A 16,649-nucleotide genomic window follows, 5' to 3' on the forward strand; every position below is an offset into this window, starting at 1 on the left:
ACATTCGCGAGCTTAAAGATATCTCCAACTACCTTTCCGGTCCCTGGGTAGCCCACCAGTTCCCCAAGCCAACGGACAATGCACGCTCGATCACTGCACCCGACCAGTCACCCGCGGGCAAGAAACCGGGCCGCCGGAGTGGCAAGCTGCGTGCCAGCTCCACTTCACCGCCACGACGATACCGCAAGGACAGTAGCAAGCAGGCAGGCACTGCAGGCACCGCTTTCTTGAAACAGTTCTACGACATTTTTGCCGACCAGAAGTTTGACCCGAGCATTCATCAGCCCAAGTATCGCTACGTGCCCGATCGGCAACTGGACGCCGAGTATCTGTGGGAGAAGATCCAGACGATGACAAGCGGTACCGGCGGTACCACCAAGGCTTCCGTGACCTTTGAAGGTTCCGCTTTTGTTTACCTTTTCTCTTCTGCGCACCCTTCATTTTCATTCTGTAAATTACACATCTTGTCAAATTATTATTATCTTCGACAGACCCAAGACATTTTCGCCAAGCTTCTTACTGACCATGACGACTTCCTTTATTCTTTCAATTGAGGTCCGCTTTGGAATCCTCTCCTACTTCCCTACGCTATATCTTCCTCTTTTTTTCTTATTTCTTATCTCATAGTTTTACCATTTAAGTTCCGTGCTATTTTAGTTTATCGTTCTCATCGTTTTGCCTACCGCTCCCATCTCCCACCTCCAATTTAGAGTTTAGTAACGTGCCTCCACCACCTCCCATGAAAGGAACATCTCTACTGCCCAACTCCTCCTCCCCGTACTCGAAGAGCTCCAACGAACCAGGTAAGTGCTCCCCTGTCTATACAGTATCTCATAAGTAAACGATCCTTCCGATGCATCCACTTGCATGGAAAGCATGATTCTAACTCAGCGAATCAGCGCGCACTACGATTAACTTGTATGCAAGTCGGTTTACCTCCTCCTCAGCATGTCGTGCTAAAATCGGTCAACCACACCTCGCAATGTAAACAAATCGCTCCCTAAGTGGTAACTTGAGTAAGGAAACCGTACAAATTTAGCAAACACAGACGAATTGCGGTGACCACAACGACGACGAAACGGAATTGGACGGTAATGGCCAATAATCTGCACACCGACCGGTCAACGATGTACTTTACTTCCCAGTATAAACGACGGGAAGGGACGCTGCAGCATTGCAGCTTGGCACGAGGAAGTTGTTGTCACTTTCACAAATGGTATTTCTTCTCGTCTTTCTCTCTCTCCGACTGCGCGTCTTTTATCCATGGGTGACCCGAGCAGACGGACACCTGACACTTGAGTTGCACGCAAGATTCTGGCTTATTTGACAGTTCGCCATAATGGCGGGAACGATTATTGGTGTTTTTATGGCAAACACCGTACCGCCAGAATCGCCAAACATTTCTACTCGGGATCGCACGTGCGACTCCCCAGAGTCTGGTCAAACAACACGTGTTCGAACGACTGCCACTTTTATGGACGATTCGATTTTTATCTTCCCCATTGCTGCTTCCTCACTCTCTTTCTCTCTCGCTGGACCACAGCTGACTGCATCGTCTTGAGCAGGCCTGTTATAAAACAACACCTCGCGGCTAAAGGAAAAGTAATGACTGCACTCGATGAGAGGGCTTTGGGGTAATTTGGCAATTGTCTGCCAGTATTGAACTTTGAGTTCTAGTTGATTTGACAGTTTGCCATAATGGCGGCTGCGTCATAGTAGGTTTATGGCAACTACGATTTAGCGTCAGCATGTTTGTTGTCATTATCGGTCTTGAAGAAGTTACAGACTTGGGATGACCGCGTGACCGGTTCCAGTAGGTTGAATCGCAACACAGTTCGCGCCACTCACGTGAGTTAAGTCGCGTTCAGCTCTCTACTGCTTACCACTACAAGGGAAAGGCACTCATTCTATATGTTTGTTTTTGAGTGCACCTTTTTTACACTCTTTGAATCGAGTGTGTATTTTACGCTATCAGTGCGGATAATGGGTTTGATGGGTCGAATGGGTGTAACAATATCGAAGAGGGGGTGAGGATGTTTGTTAATGCTCGTTCATTTTTTTAACGTGCTCGCTCACCTGTTTTACACTTAGTTATGCGTTTTTGCTTGGAATCGATGCTATCGATGTTTGAGCAGTAAATTAGTTCGACAAACGCTGGTTTACAACTGTTTACAACTTGCATCTGTTAACAACAAGATTTTTTCCCCGTTAGATGAAGTTTAGAGAATATCATTAATTCATGATATTCATATTTAAATTTAATCAAATGGTACATAATCTGGTACCGGAGTAAAAAACGTTTGTTAAAAAAATGATTTTTGGAAAATATCGAATATGTGGTAATACAAAATTTTTAATACCATTTAATACCGCATTTGCCAGCCCGGTATCTGTATCTTGGGAAGGGATTAACTGATCGATTTGGTGTCTTCGGAAAAGTTGTAGGTTATGATATGACTTCAGAAGAAAAAAATGGTACACGGAAAAAAAATATTCCCAACTTTTTTTTTATACCGATTAAGCCGTTGCAAATATTTTAGAAGTTTTTGTCTGGCCAAAGTCAAGTAAAGGGAGGCAAAAAAAATTAAAAAGTTTAAAAAATTAAATTTAAATCCGCAGTTTTAACATTTAAATTAAATGTTAGCAAACACAGGAGAATGCATTTGAAAACGTAAAAATTGTTAAGTTTCATGGAAAAAATATTTTTTCACCCTGATTTTTCGGACAGATTATGAAGGGGGATGAGGGGTGACACAAACATTGAAAAATATTTGCAATGGCCTAAATAAACTTACTTACGTCTTATTAAATTTTTTTTGCCTTTCTTACTAATTTTTTATAAGGTTAGGGGATAAAAAAAGCATCTTATGCGTTTGTGTTAAAAATGGTATGAGCTCTTTTGCCGGAGAGATGATTTTTTGGAAATTTTGTTGAAAATCTAAAATATTGTCAATCAAAACGTCAAAAATCAGTTTTAGATGCAAAATCAAATTTGCAATCGAAAATGACAAAATAGTTGTTTTAATAAAGTTCACCGTCTTCAAATTACAGGCACATTCAATTAAAAAACACGTTTTGCTATTTATTAATATTAATACAGAAAATATTTTCGAAAAGCTGAGAAAATTTTCATTTTTTTATTACTGTGTTAATCAGACTGATGGTTGCTGAGATCCAGCCTCTTGAAGTTTAAATTTTGTGAAAACTGACTTATCCTCAGTGTCATCTTATTAGCCCTCATTTTTGATCTCATGATTCCTCGAAAACTATTGGTGCGAGTTTTTATGTTAACAAATGAAAATTTTGTGACATTTTCTGCTCTATTTTATAAAAATAATTGAAATATTATAAAATCTAGCACAACACATAAAAATATACAAAATAACTGTTTTGAAGCCTCTTCAAAAGTTTTTTGTTCTTAACATTTAAAATAATAAAAAAACAGATTTTTTTAATATTAAATATCGAACCAATAATTCCAAGATATCGCAAGCTCAAAATTAAGAGGTTAATAAGATGAGACTGAAAATCATATTTCACAAAATTAAACTTCAAGTGGCTGTTCTTTAACAACCAGCAGTTCGTTTCAATAGAAAAAAACAACATTCTTCGAAAAAAAAATCTACTACGCCTCCAACTGGTAAACGGCGCTTTTTTTTTTCTTTTTTGAAAAAAAAAAGTAATGTTCGACTGCAACTTTGATTTTGTTTCTAAAATTACTTTTTTAAATTGTAATCGACATTTTAGATTTTTTCCACAAATATTTTTTTAATGCTCATTTCTCCGGAGCCAAATTTTTATTACCGTCTCAATTTTTAAGCACAAAATATGCCTTTCTTAGTCCACCTCAAAATATAAAAAATCGAAAATATTTTGTTTTAGGCTTTTTCTTTTTTTATAAGTCGTTATAATAAATCGTCTCAATCGTCACTTTAAAATTTGCCGAAGACACCAAATCTATCAGAAAATCCCTTCTTAAGATACAGTTTTTCGAATATTCACATGCCCATTTTATAAGTCCAGTCCGCAAAATTCTATGCCTTGTATGAAAAAACTAATAATGGACAAAGTTTCATCCAAATTTAAAAAAAAAATACAAAGAAAAGGTAATTTACGAGTAGAGAATATTTTAAAGAAACTCATTTTATGATTTTCCTTCCAAAAGTTTGTTGATATGAAACTTTTGTGAAATGTTCTGCCAATTAAAAAAAAATCGTTTCAAAATCAAGCCTAATATTTCAAAAGGGTTAAAAACATTGTTTACAATGTTTTCATGATGAAAAAGATATTTTTGCTGAAAATTGCACAAAGGTTTAATAACATAAAAGACCGAAAAAACTCGAGTACCGAAAAAGCCTCTGTCACGCGAAAACCCAAAACCTAAAGCTCCATTATTGCGCAATACCGTCACCCGAAACCAGTTTTTTTTTTTCAATGTTTACCCAGTTATTACTCACCATCATAAAAACCGATACCGTACGCCACTCTGACACTCACCTACCGCGCCATACGATACTTGCTACAACGTGCGCGAAACCCGCAGGAAACGGTCGCCAGCCGTGTTATCAACCAACAAAGTATTGTCGACTGCTGCAAAACTCTTTTCACAATTCGTTCCACCGCCGCGGCATGCATCGCTGCCTACTTTTCCATTCAAATTCGAGTTCTCCAGACCTGGTGACGAGAGTCCCCAACTCGCGTTTTGTTTTGTTTTGCTTTTGTACTCAAACACGGCGGGAAATCGTTAGCATGTGTTATCATTGTTTGAAAACGAAAACATGGTTTTCAATTTGGTGAACGCGTATTGGAAGTCATTTCCATCCGTGCAACTCAGGTCGATACGGTTCAGCAAGGGCCCTACGACTGAGTTACGGGTTTGTGGTCGCTGTTGCGGCGGGAATCTACCTTTTTTATCGGTTCCCAAGTTCCGGAGAGTGAGTTCCCCGCATATCGCTCAGCTCGCGGCGCTCAACGTGTTGAGTTAGTACACCGCAGCTCGCTTCTTCGTCAAGTTAGTCGCTAGCTAGATCTAGTTGGCAGTGGATGTTGTTGAGCGCGTCGATTCGATCGCGTCGTAGTTGAAGCGTACGCAAGTTGCGTTTTTTTTTCGCAAGACCGGCAATAAATCGCGGCGCGCGTTGATTGATTGAAGTTGCTGGATCGCGTTGATTGAGGCAATCATCGCCGGCAGCTCTGGACTTTGGAGCGAGTCCGGTGGAGTGTGTTACATGATTGCGCTGAATTAAGGGTCTCTTGCTACGCTACGAAAAGGGTCCCTGTGGGGTGTGAATTGTTCGGTGATTGTGGGCTCACTTGAGAGAGCCAAGGAAAAAAGAAAGTGAAGTTTATGCATGTGAGAACCGTGGCTAAGGCAAGAAGTGAAGCAGTGTTGGAAAGCATCGGGAAACCTTCCCGAAGGCCACTCGTGGCAACGAGGAATTGATTAAACAACCGCGTAGCAGCGGTTTTTTAACGGATCCAGACATCATCGTAAAAGTTTCTATCGAGCACATCAATGGGTAAATGCTGCGAAAAATTGGCTAACTTCGTCTTGATTCCAACTAACAAAAACGCAAAAGGAAGAAGCAGCAGCTAGTTCTATATTTAAAATCCGCGCAAAAAGAAGTCGGAGTGCGCGCGCCAAAAATCGATACATGCAATCACAGGTTGGCGGCACGTGACAACCTTTCAACGGTCTGTGGCCAGGTCGTCACCGTCACCTCGTTGCCTGAATCATCTTCAAACAATTACGACATCGAGCGAGAGATAAAGAAGCTTCACCTTGTTTATGGTGACTTACTCGAAAGCGACTAAGCAACAATTTTCAAAATGAATTGCGCATTTCTTACATTTTTTTTAATTCCACCCCGAGATTCCGGGATATTTTCAAAATGTCAATGGGTCATTCTCCACCAACTCACACAGCAGTTGCCCCGACCCTTCTTCGATTTGCGTGAAACTTTGTCCTAAGGCAGCGGTTCTCAACCTGGAGTGCATGTACGAGCGGTCTCAGGGGGTACCGGTAGACAAACCCCGTAATGGTTGGCATTTAAACATAATATTTGAGAGAAAAAAATAACAAATTGATTTGAAGCAAAATATTAATACCATATTTAAGGTGCAGTGAATTACGGGCGAATTGTTTTTGACCAATCAGAAAATGTTTAAGAGATATTGAAAATATTATTTGCATTTGTTAATAAATTTTATGAATTTGAAATAAATTTTCTACAAATATTTGTTTCAAATTTGTAAATTGTGCCAACTACCATTTATTCAAAACATTCAAAATATTGGAAACAATTTGTTTCATATTTTGAATATTGTCAAATCGACCTTACTTTGCTCAAATATTAGTTTTGCAGAAAATCAAAATTAGGATTTTTTGTAAGTATTATATCTTGGAAATTATGGATCTCATTTTCAATGGAACGAAAACAACAATACAGTGAATATATATTTCTAAAATTAAAGATCAAGGCTTTTCCTTCAAATTGTCACACAAAATACACTATTTTAAAATATTTTTCGTGGCCTGTATCTCAGCAACAAAAGAATGGATCAAAAATGTTCAAAAAAAACAGTAAATAATTTTCTCAACCATTCGATTTTTTAGAGATAAAATAGAATTGTTTTTTTTTATTGAAAATACCTACAACTTGAAAAAGAACTATTGAATTAAATAACATTTTTATGGATGATATGCTAGGAGACATGTTTGTAGAAATGAAAATTTAAGCAATGCTCATGTTTGAAACAATGTCAATGAATTCAGTATCACAAACATTAAGTACTGCTCATTTTTGAAAAACAGGCCTGTTTATGTTTCACACAATATGAAAATTCAGAGCAATTGATTTCTTCGAAAAATATTAATAAATTTTAAGTTTTTGCCAGTTATATCTTGGACATTTTCAAAAAAAAAAGAAAGAAAAAAAATTGTCAAAAAAAATCAAATTTTTCTAAAGAATTCAAAAATTATTTTAAGCATTAAAACTTTGAGGAAAAAGAATTCCAGAGAAGAATTTAAGTTTTTAGCAAAAACGTTCAAAACCAAAGAATAGCTATTGCATCCTCATCCCGAGCAGACGGAAATAACTTGGGAATACAAATTTTTGATATTTGAAAATACTAGGCCAATAACATTTTATGTTATTTATAACAGGATTTGTTATTCATCGTTATGATTTTTTTGTTATTTGATTGTTATTGTAATAACAGACTAATAACATTTTAAGTTATTCTTCGAACAAATCTTTGTTATTATTTTTTGTTATTTTAACAACTAATCCGATCATCTCAATAACAGTTGGAGTTATTCTTCCATAACAAAAAATGTTATTCCAAAGTTGTTTTGGCTTTCAATCAATATCAGACCAATAACAAATTTTGTTATTATAACATAAACTGTTATTAAACCCTTATGCAAACATGGATTTTTCAAGAAGATTCCATAACACTTTCTGTTATTTTAACAGCATTTGTTATTGAAATGGCATGAATTTAGTTATTACCGTCTGCCCGGGATCCCCCCCAATTTTCCCGGGGAGACACCAATGCTATGCTACACAGAAAAAAAATCATGGTAATATTACATCTGGGAAGGAGTACATCTTTTATGTCAGAAAAAATGTGTAATTTAACCTCTGGAAATTTGTAATTTTACCGCTTTTCTGTTGTAATGTCACTTTTTAAGTCTGAATTGAGGTAAAATTACATTATAAAAGTGGTAATATTCAACCTTCCAAAATTAAAGCTTTTTTTTAACTGTGTAAGTGTATGCTAAATATAGATTAAAGTCAATTTTCGTGAATTGATACTAAATTAAAAATTTAAGGGGGGGAATGAAGGTCTTGAAAATAATCCGAGGGGGGAATTGGTGGAAAAAGGTTCAGAAGCACTGCTGTAGAGCGAATAATTCAGATTTAAACTAAACTTCATAATATTCAATAGGGTCTTATGGGACCCCAAGACGAATCGAATGAATCCAAAAGGATTAAAATCGGTTCAGCCAGTGCTGAGATTGCTGAGTGTGAATTTTTCGATGCTTACACCCACATCCAAACACTCACACAGACATTTGTTCAGTAATTATTCTAAGTCGATATGTATACGTGAAGGTGGGTTAAGGAGCTGGTATTAAGGAGTTCATTTTTCGAGTGATTTTATAGGCTTTCCTCAGTACACGGAGAAAAAAGAGTTCCCAAAATCGTGAACACGTTTTTCAAAATCGTACCATGGGATTTGAACACTTTGTTCGAGGTTCCCATTTTCATGAACGCTTGTTCACGATTTTGGGAACCCTTTTTTCTCCGTGTAAGGTGAGGAAGGCAAAAATGTCAATGCGTCTGAGCATAAACAAAATTAAAAAGATAGTCAAAGATAGCATAACAATATAAAAAAAAGAAATTATATTAAAAGACGATATCTCTTGATTGCGGTTAATGCCATCACGATTCTTTGTTTGTTTATGAAATTCAATCACTTTCCAACCATGAAACCGCCAATACTCTTCCTTCTACTGCTGCTGGCAAACTCGACAACCGCAACTTACACTCCCGAAGCACTGGACTACGTTCTGAGGTGCATCGAGTACGAGGCCAGTGTCGCAGGTGGTACCTTAAGTCTTATTATATATGACCTCGCACCGAAGTTTCCTTTTGATAACATTTTGAGCGCAATTGTGCAATCTCACCGGCTAGAACACGTCGTAAAGTACGTGGTTAGTGGGTCTTACCACGAGAATCTGGTGAATCTGCCCTGGCATCCGTCGATGTTCCTGATACATCCAGGATACGATGTTGCTCATTTGATGCGACGCAGTGATGACATCAAAGCTGTCCTGAAACTGTTTAATCCCACAACAAAGGTGCTGGTTTTCGTTGATTTTAACAACTTGAATTTGTTGGTAACAGTTTTTGAAAAGGTTTTCAATGTCGGTTTCGTCAGTATGGTGTTCTTCGATAGCGTTGCAATGCGTGCCGACCTATGGAATCGAGTCTCTGGCATGAGGTGGACAAGAGTTCCTCCACCTATGTATCTGTTCACATGGATGCGGCGTGAGATGACCGGAGTTAACATAACATACTACGATGAATCGCTGTGGGTATACGAATGGAATTGGAATGTTCTTTGGATCAAGGAGGTTGCCCGATATCTAAAAACCGAAGCTAGCCAATACGATACCTATTGTGATCGTTTGACTGGAAAAAACTTGCAAAAGTGCCTGGCGAAACAACAAGATCATCTCGACAATATTGATTTAAAAATAGAGGAATTGATGATGCGATCGGATACATCCAGAGAATTTGCAGCATTGACGACGGGTATACCAAGAAATATGAGGATCGCCATTCCCAGAGACAGACCACTGAACGTTGCTGAACTGATGGTGATGCCGTTCAGTTGGAATGTTTGGATGTTGCTCATTGCAATCCTTGTTGTGGCTGAATTGATGAAACAGTTTTTTCCAGATCTTTTCAAGAATGATCCAACCTTACTTGCGGTATGTGGCTATGAAAGACATAACCTGCACGAAGCTGGCCAAATTGAAAAGATCACGTTCCTTTCGCTGATTATTTTGATGTTCTTTGCATCAAACGCTTTCGAAACCAAGATGCTTTCGATGATGGTCAGCAAACCGGCAATTCAGCGGATCAAGACATCAGCCGACCTCCTCGAGTCTGACATCAAGTTCTACGCAGATGTGGAGGCTAGTCCGAACATTTTAAACCAAACTATTTTCGGTCCACTGATTGTTCAAGGAAGCATCAATGTATTTGATACCATTCCAGGCGTTGGGTTGCTATTCAGTGATGAAGTAGCAGATATTCTAGATTTGACAGCTTTTGACTACGAGCGAATGGAGCCGTGGTACGTTCTGTTAGATATCAGGTATCATTCAACGTACGAAATTTACCAAACAAGGTGGCGATATGAAAATGTGGAAATTTTCCGCTACATCTACGACTTGCTTTTTGAGACTGGTATAATTTCTTTTTGGAAAAGTCAATACAGGATTTATTATCAAGCAATAAGTGTTGGGAAAAGAATCAGGGTTAGCATCGACAGTAAGGTGGATCTCAACTTTGACGATATGCAACCGGCTTGGGTGGCACTGGGAATAGGGTTGGGTGTCAGTTTTCTTTCATTTCTTTCAGAATTAATCCGGAATCGATTGAAGAGTGAATTAGTTTTCAAGGGTTCCCGAAACTTTCCAGAACGAAAGAGGACAGTAGAGATATTGGATTTCGAGTAAGTTAGCCATCCAATTTTGAAATAAAATTATAGCATGACCTTTGGAGTACATTTTAGATGAACCAAGCGTAATTGCTACTCACCGAATGAATTGATTGCTCAAAGTGTTATTGAAGTAGAGAATGTTTACTAATTATAATTCAAAAGCCTTTTCCCTAGATGGAATTAATAAAGCATTCTAACCATATCTTTAATCGTTAAACCGTAACGCATTTTTTTTCATTCCAACCTTCCAACAAAATTGACTGAAAAGCTTAAAAAAATCCCATAATAATAGAATCATGAAGCCGTCAACACTCATTCTCCTGCTACTATTGTCAGGCCCAACCTCCGCGATCTACACTCCGGAAGCGCTGGACTACATTCTCAGATGCATCGAGTACGAGGCCAGTGTCGCGGCTGGTACCTTAAGTCTCATCCTGTACGACCTCGCTCCGCAGCATCCTTTTAATAACATTTTGAGCGCAATTCTTCAATCTCCTCGCCTGGAACACGTCGTGAAGTACGTGGTCAACGGAACTTATCAGGAAGGTCTGGAGGATCTACCCTGGCATCCGTCGATGCTGCTGATACATCCGGGAAGCGATGTTCGTCATTTGATGCGTCCCAACACCAGCAGGGATATGAACTTGGTCTTGGAGCTATTCAATCCGACTGCCAAAGCGTTGGTTTTCGTGGATTTTAACAATTTTAAGTTGTTGGGAACAGTTTTTAAAGGGGTTTTCAATGTCGGATTCGCCAGTATGGTATTTTTCGATAGTGTTAAAATGTGTGCCGATGTGTGGAATCGGGTCTCGGGCTTGCGTTGGACAAGAGCACCTCCTCCTATGTATCTCTTCACCTGGATACGGCGCAGCATGACCGGGGTTAACATTACGTACTACAGAGATTTGCGTCCGTTAACCGATTGGGATTGGAATGTTCGTTGGGTAAAGGAAGTTGCCAGGTATTTGAATACTAAGGCTAGTCAATATCTTACCTATTGCGACTCATTAACTGGGGTAGCTTTGCAAACGTGCTTGTCGAAACAGAAGCAACAACTTAGCGGAGTTGACTTGAAACTGGAAGCCATGCAGATGCGTCCAGATACATCTAGAGAGTTTGCAGCGTTGGCATCGAGTGTACCCTTGTATACGAAGATCGCCATTCCCAGGGACAGACCGTTGAATGTTGCTGAACTCCTGGTGATGCCATTTAGTTGGAACGTTTGGCTCTTATTAGTGCTGGTTCTTGTTTTAGTTGAAGTCATGAAGCTACTATTTCCTAATCTTTTAAGAAATGACCCTACCATGCTCGTTGTATGCGGATTCGAACGGCAAAGCCTTCATCGTGCTGGTTCATTCGAGAAGATCCTACTCATTTCGTTGATCATTGTGATGTTTTTCGCATCTAACGCGTTCGAATCCAAGATGCTTTCGATGATGGTCAGCAAGCCAGCAATTCAGCGGATCAAAACTTTGGACGACCTCCTCAACTCTGACATCAAATTTTACGAGGATCTGGAAGCTTACCCGCACATCGTCAATCAATTTGAGTTTGGAAAAATGTTCGTTCAGGGAAGTATCAATGTGTTTGATACAATTCCCGGGGTTGGTTTGCTTGTCGGTGAGGAAGTCGCCGATGTTCTGGATCTTACAGCTTTCGACTACGAGCGAATGGAACCGTGGTACGTGGTGTTGGACATTAAGTATCAAGTTGGGTTCGAGTTTTTCCAGACAAGGTGGCGATATGAGAATGTAAAGATTTTTCGTTACGTCAGAAGCATTTTGCTCGAGGCTGGTGTGATGGACTTTTGGAAGCACATGTACAGGTACATTCATCGAGACTTGTGTATCGGAGGAAGGCATCGTGCCCAGATTGGTAATAAAGTTGATCTTGACTTTGGTGACATGCAGCCAGCCTGGGTGGCACTGGCCATTGGTTTGGGTGCAGGCTGGATTGCTTTTCTAGGGGAACTCATCAGAACGTGGTTTAAAAATAATCTAAATTTTAAAAAAGATAACTCAAAAGTCAAGAAATGTTATTGAAATATTTGGTTTTCAATAAAAATAAAACATTGAATCGTGGCCTACCATCATCAATCCTGGCATGTGCTAACGTTCACTTATCTTAACACGAGCTAAGCACAACCCAAAACGGCTGAGCTCGCGTGCTTCTGCTCAACCCACCATGATCATCTTAAAGAAGCTCAATGAAGCTCGAACGCCCCCTGCCCACCGTGAGAAAATTGTTGCAAATTTTCACAGCTTATTATGTACGATGCGCGATTCGATTATGATTATTGCACGGTGGGTGATGGTTAATTAAGAGGCTGCGAGCTGTTTTCGGGGAGGTCGCGAGGTGAACCCCCCTTTCGCAGCTCAACTCGGGTGGTGGAAACGCATAATGAGGTTTCTGTAATATGATGCACTTATTACGTGACAATGGGTAGCGGTGTGGTCTGGCGCAGAAAGGTGTAATGGGCTCGTTAAGATCGTTATGAGTTAAACGGGGAGGGGGATCTTGCATCTTCAGTGTTTATGTTGATGAATTGGAAGTACTGAATGGAATCGACACTTCCATAATGTAGTGTTTGTAACAAAAATGAATTGTCGGTGGTCATTCAGGGACTGGTTCCGGGTAGAGTACTGAGCTCAAATCCCAAATATGAGCTTGATTACACAGTAAAAAATTGTGTAAATTTGAAAGCTGGAATTTTGGAAGGTTGAATATTACCTCTTTTATGATGTAATTTTACCTCGATTTAGACTAAAAAAGCGACATTACACCAGAATAGTGGTAAAATTACACATTTTCTGAGGTAAAATTACACATTTTTTCTGACATAAAAGATGTAACACTTCCCAGATGTAATTTTACCATGATTTTTTTTCTGTGTGGACTAAACAGGAGTTGGCGCTTTGCATTTGAGTTTTAAATGGGATTTAACCCGTAAAAGAGATTATGTTAAAAATGTAAATTTTTGAGGCACTTTGGCCACTGAAACGTTTATTTTCAACATTACTGGCGTGTACACGGAGAAAAAAGAGTTCCCAAAATCGTGAACAAGCGTTCATGAAATTCGGAACCACGAACAAAGTGTTCAAATTCCATGGTACGATTTTGAAAAACGTACCATGAAATTTGAACACTTTGTTCGTGGTTCCGAATTTCATGAACGCTTGTTCACGTTTTTGAGAACTCTTTTTTCTCCGTGTAGGCAAGATCCTTGCGCAAGTTCAGGTATATACAGACCTTCAAAGTTTGGCAAAAAGATAGGCGTCACCATTTGATTCATTGAGTCTATATATGATTGAATAGCAAAGCATAAACAATTAATGTACTAAATATTCATATCTACTTTAAACGTCACGTTTTGTGCCAAAAACAGTTATGCTGTTACTTCTTTCTAATCTTTACAACTTACTTACTACTAGTGTTTCAAACCCTATTCATAATCAAATAATTCGACCAACTCTCCTTCTATTCTGAAACTCAGACCTCTTGCTCTGGGATTCACTCTTTCCTAAACCCTCTTCTTCACGAGTTCTCCCAGAAATGCAGCCAAACTCACACCCAACCCAATCCCCAAAATCACCCAAGCCGGCTTCATATCGCCAAAATTTAGATCTACCTTGCTATCGATGTGTACTCGGTCCCTCCGCCCGGACAACATACATCGCCACGTGTCCATGGCTCGCCGTTTCTGGTGATCCATCAGACCAGCTTCGAACAGCTTGGTGTGGACGTAGAGAAACAAATCTGCGTTAGGGTTTCGTATTGACACATCGTACATTTCGTACCCAATGTGATACTCAAAGTCGAGCAAAACGTACCACGGCTGCATCCGCTCGTAGTCAAACGCTGTCAGCTCCAGAATACCGGCCGCGTCCTGCTCGATGATCATTCCAATGCCCGGATCCGTATCGAACGGGTCGGGGATACCTTGAATCATCATCTTCCCGAACAGGGACTGGTTGACGAGGTACGGTTTGCCTTCCAGGTCTTCGTAGAACTTGAGGTCGGACTGGAGCAGATCGGTCAGAGTTTTTATGCGCTGAATCGCCGGTTTGCTAACCATCATGGAGAGCATCTTAGTTTCGAATGCGTTAGACGCGAAGAAAATAAGAATGATCATGGAAAGGTATGAGATCTTTTCCACTTGACCTGCCTCATGCAGGTTATGTCGTTCAAAGCCGCACAGCACGAGCATAGTTGGGTCATTCTGGAATAAATTTGGAAACAGCTGTTTCATGAATTCTGCCAGCACAAGGATCGCAATCAGCAATAACCAGACATTCCAACTAAACGGCATAACCATCAGCTCGGCAACGTTCAACGGTCTATCCCTAGGAATGCCGACCTTCATGTTCAACGGAGCTCCTGTTACCACTGATCCAAAATATCTCGGTGGATTCGGAAGCATCTTGACGAACTGCAACCTGATATCTATATTCTTCAGCATGTGATCTTGCCTTGCCAAGCAGCGATGCCAATCGTCACCCTGGTATAGATCACAATAGTGCCGATATTCACTGGCTTCCGTGCCCAGATATCGTGCTACTTCTTGCATCCAGAAAACGTTCCAGTGAAAGTCAATCATAGGTTCGTCCCCGTAGAACGTGATGTTCCGCCCGCTCATCGAACGTCTCAGCCACGTAAAGAGATACATCGGGGCCGGGGCCTTTGCCCACCTTGTGTACCGTCGTGGATTCCACAGGACGACACGTGTCGACCGAACCTCGAAGAATACCATGCTGGCGAATTTTACTTTTAAAATAAGGTTAGAAATCGCCTTAACTACGCCCATATTGGAATAATCTATGAAAACTAGGACCTTAGTTGTGGGATTGAACAGTTCCAAAACAGCCTTTATGGTATTACTAGTTCGCGTCAAATGAGCAACATCGTTTCCTGGATGAATAACCAGCATCGACGGATCCCAGGGTAGTTTCTCCAGATCCTTATTCCACGATCCGTTGACCACATATTTTACAACGTGGGACAGTCGAGGTGCCCGAAGAATTGCACTCAAAATATTATTAAAAGGATACTTTGGTGTTACGTCGAGCAAGACTAGGCTGAAGGGTCCACTCTGGACACTGGCTTCGAACTCGATGCTTCTCAGAACGTTATACATGCCGTCCATTTGGTTGGCCACGACATTTTGATTGAACAACAGCAAAACAAGAAGTGTAGCCAGCTTCATGGTTGAAAAGTGATTGGTTGTTCTAGTGAACAGCACAAGAGTATCAACTTACTTTTTATCGTCACTCTTAATCGTCAAACTTCAATCCATTATCAAACGAACACCCTAAAAAAACAACAACTTTTCAACCAACGTGACTTGCCGCCGAGCTGGACAGCCAAAACAACCGTAAAATATTACGTGTCTCGTGTCTCACGTAATCGCGCGACCAAACAAGACCGCATCCGACGACTACTAACCCACAGAGCGCGCTGCGAAAAAAAAGGGTGCCGTAAACGTCAAAACCTAACCTACAAATAAGCGCTCCCGCCCAAAAGTGCGATCGTGGTGCGATTATCGCTGTTTACACCCCGGTGCGCACACACACACACTTCACCATTGGGCAGCCCCTCGGTGCTGATTGGTTCGAAATTACTGGAAGCTGTTTCATTATTAAATTTATTGACTCCTCTCTTTTGCACTTCTCCACCATCAATCAATCAATCAATCAATCAATCGATGCGTCATTATCGCGAAAATTATCAATTCTACACAATTGGAGGTGTTTCGGCGGAGCTTCAAGAGGTGGTGAAAACTGATCTACCTCCCCGTTTTGATTCGCAATGACGTTTTGTGTCACATCGGTTAGTAGGATGAAAATAGGGACATTGACTCAACATTAAGCTAAATAATCATTTCGTAGATTTCTCATACCCAACGAAGGCACAATTCGTCGTGATCTTGTTGTGCAATATTGTCGCACGTCGATTTTGGGACAAATTGAGTTAAGGGCGCCATTTTCTGCATTTTTAAACGCCTCGCCTTTGACCTTCACAGATCTCCAAAGTTTGATTTCAATCTTGAGAAATTCAAAAAAAAACGGAAGAACTCCGTGCATTGTTGTCACTATTAAGATGAAATGAGTTCCAATCTTGCTGTGCTATCTTGACACACCCTGAAAATAGCTGTAAGTGCGTCAACTAGCCAAAAGGATTTCCGGTCAGAGCGCGTTTGACACAAGGAAATACGAAATCTTTACAATTCCAATATCGCAAAAGCTTTTTAACCATGAAACCTACACAGAAAAAAATATGTGAATTTACTCGACACGGAAAAAATTAATCACATGTAAACTCAATTGTTATAAACTTGAGATTCGACATAAACGGTTGAATCACACGTAAAATCATGATTTTAAGTATAATTTGTTGCAAATTTACATCCA

General features: G+C 40.0%; 1 protein-coding gene across 15 annotated transcripts in view; it reads left to right on the top strand.

Annotated features, from left to right (window-relative positions):
- Positions 1–16,649, top strand: part of LOC120425567 (sorbin and SH3 domain-containing protein 1) — a 181,632-nt gene that overhangs the window by 153,458 nt on the left and 11,525 nt on the right. For 10 of the 15 annotated variants that reach the window (XM_039590188.2, XM_039590195.2, XM_052710505.1 and 7 more), the window contains 2 exons: positions 52–399; positions 711–803. The exons of 1 other annotated variant lie outside the window; for it this stretch is intronic. In XM_039590188.2, the coding sequence (XP_039446122.1) occupies positions 52–399; positions 711–803 (441 nt within the window). Of the gene's footprint in view, positions 1–51; positions 400–710; positions 804–5,031; positions 5,520–16,649 lie in introns of those variants that run through there. 4 more of the 15 variants (XM_039590174.2, XM_039590211.2, XM_052710506.1 and 1 more) reach the window with 2 other exon arrangements.

The sequence above is a fragment of the Culex pipiens genome, chromosome 3 (genome assembly GCF_016801865.2).
Source record: "Culex pipiens pallens isolate TS chromosome 3, TS_CPP_V2, whole genome shotgun sequence".
NCBI lineage: Eukaryota > Metazoa > Arthropoda > Insecta > Diptera > Culicidae > Culex > Culex pipiens.